We start from the raw sequence: 5,652 nt of genomic DNA, 5'->3' as shown, positions 1-5,652 counted from the left end.
CGGACGAGGACGCCTCTGTTTTAGGTGGTGCTGATGCCACCATGCCGGATCCAGCCGCTGCTGGACCATCCAAAGCCGCCCCTAACAAGGGCAAAGAAAAAGTTGGGGAGCCTGTGCGCACTAACGCCCCTGCACCTCCTAAAGGCGTGAATCACCAGGCCGACTGCCTCCCCCGCGCGCAGAAGGTCTCTGGCACTCCTAAGCCCAGACGTCCTTCAGCCCCAAGGGGGCACTCTATGCCTAAAGGGCCCGGTGCTAAGGCACCCAGGCCTAGGGGAAGGAATTACCACCCTAGTGATTCCGTCAACCAGGACGGTCGGGCTGCGGACACGCGCTCCGAAGATAGCTAGTCCACGGTGGATCTAAGAAGAAGGTTGGAGGCCAAGTATGAAAAGGCCAAAGGAGAAAAGGCCCGGCCTCGAGGAGATGACCTGCGAAATCATCTCAACGACAAGCTCCGGGGACGTGACCTCCCGGAGAGCGATACAAAGAGGTTCGAGGAACAGATCGCTGCCTTGACCAAGCTGGTCCGGAAGCAAAGTGGGGCCCTATCAGACTCTGAGGAGGAAGACCCGGAACCATGTATTCGGAGGATCGCGGAAACGCCCCTCCCGGAGAACTTCAAAATGCCTCATATAGAATTATATGAGGGGAGGACAGACCCGCGCACCCATCTAGCTAAATACAACAAGATGATGCAAGTGGCGCGCGTCAGTGAGGATGCCAAATGCATGTGCTTCTCACTCACCCTTACCAAGTCCGCGGAGGACTGGTGGAAAAGATTAGCTCCCGGATCCATCCACAGTTGGAAGGAGCTACAGTCCGCGTTGAGGAGGCAGTTCATTGCTGCCCGGGACCACGACATGGAGGTTGGTTCCTTAACCAATATCAAGCAGCTACCCAATGAGAGCCTCAAAGATTTCATTCAAAGAATGATGGAAGCTGCTGCTAAGACCAAGGTCAGCGATGACATGAAGCTGATCGCCCTTCAATCGGGGCTTACCGTCGGCTCCCTGCTATGGGGGGAAATGCAAAGGAGACGAGCAGAAACTCTGTCCGAATTCATGTCAAAAGCTCAGGGAATCATCAACCTTGAGGATGCCTACCAACAGGCCTTTGGAGTTCCCCCAGCTTTGACGCCCTCCGTGACTGCGCCGAGCTTTGCTTCGCAAGCTCCCGCACCAGCCCTCACATTTCCAGGAGCCCAGTTCACTCCAAGCGTGTATGGGCCTTCCGCGTCTGCTCAGACGCCGAGTCAAACCCATTTCTCTGGGTATGGAGCTGTACAAACCAGATGTAGTATCGCTCCCGGCCCGTCGCAACCGCAAGCGGAAGGCCCAGAACAAAATCTGAGCCAATCGCGGAATAAACAAGGCGGAAGAAACTCCAACCAGGGGGACCATTCAAAGAAACCCCGGAAGGACTACGAGCCCAAGTTCACGGAGTACACCAGTTTGATAGACTCACGAGAGAATGTCTATCGGGCGACCTGTAATATGGTCAACTACAGGAAGCCCCCGAAAGTGTCTCACGGAGGAAGGCATCCGCGAGACTCCAATAAGAGGTGTGAGTTCCACGGAGACGTGGGGCACACCACAAATGAATGCCTTCAGCTGAAGGATGAGATCGAGTCCCTGGCAAGAGCGGGACACCTCGGTCAATGGGTGAGGATACCCATAATCTATCCCGGACAGGGAGTAGTTCACAGAGCTGCGTACTCTCCGGGACAGAGGGGGACCGCTAGCGCTCCTGGAGCAGGTCACCCCCAAGCTCCTGGATCTCAGTTCCCAGCGCTTCCTGCTCCGACCTCTCCGGCACCCATTGCCATGTTGGCTCCAGGACCCGGAAACCCATATCCGCCTGGCCTTGCTTCGCCATCCGTTGACGGACACGTAGCCACCATTTTCGGAGGACCGCACCTTGCCGGAAGCACCCACAACTCCCAGAAAAGGTACTTGAGGGAGTTAGAACCAACCGGGGAGATGTGCGCCATGGTTCAGTCACCTGCTCAGCGTCCCCGAATGATGGATCTTCCCATCACCTTCACGGAAGGTGGTGAACCCAAGCCGCAAGGACTGGTCACAGCGGCTGGATGATGCACTTTGGGCGTACAGGACAGCTTTTAAGACTCCTCTAGGCATGTCACCTTATCGCTTAGTCTTCGGGAAGGCGTGTCATCTCCCTGTGGAGTTAGAACATAAGGTATTTTGGGCACTGAAGAAGTTGAATATGGATCTTGTAGTTGCTAGAGAAGCACGAAAATTGCAGCTGAATGAACTGGCCGAGATGCGGCTATTTGCCTATGAAAATGCCAAGCTGTACAAAGAAAAGACTAAGCGGTGGCATGATCAGAAAATTCAAGAGCGGGTGTTTGAGAAAGGCCAGAAAGTACTGCTGTTTAACTCACGGTTGAAGCTGTTCCCTGGGAAGCTCAAGTCCCGCTGGTCTGGCCCGTTTACCGTGGTTGAAGTCTACCCTTTCGGAGCTGTTTTAGTTCGAGAAGATCAGTCCGGGAGAGAGTTCAAAGTTAATGGGCAGAGGTTGAAACACTACTGGGGTGGGGAGGTCGACAGAGAAAAAACCTCCGTCAGTTTGAAGGATGCTTGAAGGAAAAAGACTATGGGTTGCCCTGCATTTCTTGTATCACACTTAGGCAACCCATGAGTGAAAGAGGCAGTTTGTAAATAAATAATATATGTAACTAAAGTTTGGGGTGTACTACCCCTTGAAAAAAAAAAAAAAACAAACAAAAAAATAAAATAATGAGGGAAACGGTTAGCCAGGGGTTGGTACAACTGAGATTAGGCTGAGCAGAGAAGTCTGGGCAGAGGCATTATTTTTCTGGAATGGTGGGTTGCTACATCATTGCTTCAGCATTTAGCAGGGTCGCAGGAGCATTTTTATGAACTGGGAGCATTTTTCTTCTGATCAATTTTGAGGCCTTTTATGAAGAATAGGACAAGAGCTGAAATGGATTTACCTAACTTCCAGCTCATTATCTTCTTCCCAATCACCTCCACTTTTCCACTATCACAATCCTCGCCTCAGCAGAATTACCCAGAGCCCACACTTTCAGAAGTCAGCATCACATCCCATTAATGGTGTACTTCATATTTATATATATATATTTCTCTATAAAAAGCAGCACTATAAAAAAAAAAATATATTAGTTTTTATATTTTATTTACTGTATATCTGTCTTTTACTTTTGCTTTTATTCTATCTATATATATATCTATTAGTCAGTCACTTTTATTATATATATATTCGTATATTTCAGTTATTATATATATATGTTAGTCTATTAGTATATATATATATATATGTATATGCAGTACACCATCACCACATTTCCCCAACACGCGACCTTCAGATTTCCCACAGCCCTGAAACCCCAACCCCAGAATTCCCTCCGCCGCCACTCACACTCCACCCTCGTTAAGCCCTCAGCTCCGCCTCACAGATCCAGCCCACGGCTTCATGCCGCTCACGAACCCACCTCGCCAAAAGCGACCCAGCACCCCACCGACCCGACCTCACCCATCAACCTACATACCCAAACCCCATCGACCCAGCAATTCCACGAAACTCTCCAAAGCTCTCCAGACCAAGCGGCATTCCAGGTGATTCCGAGCAGACCCACGACATTTCACCCACAACGAACCACACTCGACTCACCATGCCAAAAATCAAGAGCTGCGCGTACAAGGCCAAAAAGAAGCCTTTCTCCGATGTTCCGAAGTTTGACTCCGAGACAGCTGAGATCAAATACCACACTTCCATCTCTCAGCGTGATTTCTATATGGAGCGGGGCCTCATTGCAGAGCCTACCAACCTAAACGGGTTGCCCGATTGGGTGGCTGATTTGATCCGCAACCGCCACTGGGAATCGCTGTGTACACAACCCGAGCGAGCTGTGTCCGAGCTGGTCAAGGAGTTTTACGCTAACTTCTTAGCCGATAAGTGGCCTACCGAGTTCTTTGTCCGAGGAGTAGAAGTCCCTTTCTCGGCTAAGGTGATCAATGACATCTTTCCGTTGGAGACCGTCAAATGCCAGTTCACTCCACTCAGGGGTCATGTAGATGATGAGTTGCTTCAAGATATCATGCCCGATTTGGAAAAACCTGACTCTGAGTGGGATCTCGATATCCATGGGAATTTGCGATTCCACCGAACTGATTTGGAGCATGAGCTGAAGTGTCTCTATAGTTTTGTGCAATCGACCTTATGCCCCACGTCTCATGACTCCACTGTAAACCGAGATCGTGCGTGGATGTTGTTCTGCCTCGTGAAAGGGATGGCCATTGACGTTGGGACTGTCTTGGCGCAGGAAATTTTTGAATGTGCTCACAGAGGAAAAGGAAAATTGTTCCTGCCTTCCACTATCATTGCCATCTGTCGTGATGCTGGCGTTCCTGTCTGGCCTGAAGAGGGACTCATCCTCCCCAAAGGGATTATTAGCTTTGGCCCAGCCCGCGCCCCTAAAACGTACGCTGCATCCTCATCCACCTCGACTGACCCTATCATGGAGAGATTGACCCAGCTTGGGCGAGTGCAGCAGCAAATGCATAAGCGGCAGGAGCACATCTGTGAGCGGCTGCAGACCTTGTGGACTTACGAGCAGAACAGGGATGCCGCCATGAAGAATGTGCTGCAAAAGGCTATGCCTAAATCCGGTCCGCAGTTCCCCGAATTCCCTGAGCAGATTTTGAGTGCCTGGCCTGCCGATGTTGGCGACAATGCGGAGTTCCCTGCCGAGGACTCCGAGTAGAGGGGGTTTCCTTTCCCTTTTGTTTTGTTATTTTCTGTCATTTTATGTTTTTGTGACTGTTCTTAGTTTGTTGTTTGTCTAGGTTGTTTAGTTTCTGTTTTCATTTTGCCTTGTTTTTATGGTGTTGCTGTGTCGTTGTACTTGTGCATGAGAGATAGTGTGATTTAATCTGGCTTAGTGTCCTGCTCGATGATGAACTTTTCCCATTTCAGTCCATTTGTGTGTTGCCCTGATTTTATATGTTAAATATGCTTGTTTAGGTGCTAGTGATCTCATTCTTACTTTCTTTTAGTCCCTGGTCAGATGTGTACTTCTGTTTTCCCACCATGCTTTGGATCTCTAGAATAACCAACATCTTGAGAAAGTTTAAGCTTCTAGAATTGGTTAGTGTAATCCTTGAGGCGAAATCCTAGCTAGCTTTACCACTTAGAAATGATCTAGGCCATCTGTGGACGTTTGGGCCTTTCAAGCTTTCCCATTGTATATTAATTTCCCTTAGTCACCCTTAGTTGAGCTAATTTGCCTATTTTATTTTCTTAATACCTATCATTAATGATACCCCCTGTTTAACTTGTTATTTTTCACTTTCATTAACCAAACCTAGCTGCTGAAACTTATCAAGAACAGATTATTTGCAGTAAGTTTGGGATGAGTGGGGTTAGTTTTTAGCCATGTGGTGAGCTATTCCAAGTTTCATTTGTTAGCCACATTGGGGACAATGATGGAATTTAAGTTTGGGGTGTTTGGGAATGAGCTCACATAAAAATATTCATATTTCTCTTGCTATATATATATATCTTCACAATAAAAAAAAAAAAAAAACAAAAAAAAAAAAACAAAAAAATAGAAAAAAAAAAGAGAGAGAAAGAAGCAGTTTTGAA

General features: G+C 48.4%; 1 protein-coding gene across 1 annotated transcript; it reads left to right on the top strand.

Annotated features, from left to right (window-relative positions):
* Nucleotides 1-2,229: 2,229 nt before the first annotated feature.
* On the top strand, nucleotides 2,230-2,607 carry LOC133813132 (uncharacterized). Its single transcript, XM_062246857.1, has one exon. It carries the CDS (start codon nucleotides 2,230-2,232, stop codon nucleotides 2,605-2,607), a length of 378 nt encoding a protein of 125 aa, XP_062102841.1.
* Nucleotides 2,608-5,652: the final 3,045 nt, after the last annotated feature.

The sequence above is a fragment of the Humulus lupulus genome, chromosome 1, assembly GCF_963169125.1.
Source record: "Humulus lupulus chromosome 1, drHumLupu1.1, whole genome shotgun sequence".
Lineage (NCBI taxonomy): Eukaryota > Viridiplantae > Streptophyta > Magnoliopsida > Rosales > Cannabaceae > Humulus > Humulus lupulus.
The sequence above is the reverse complement of the archived record's forward strand: the minus strand, read 5'-3'. Positions and strand labels throughout refer to the sequence as shown.

Excerpts from the sequence above, each read along its gene's own strand:
- LOC133813132 (XM_062246857.1), top strand. The coding sequence starts at position 2,230 with ATGGATCTTGTAGTTGCTAGAGAAGCACGAAAATTGCAGCTGAATGAA.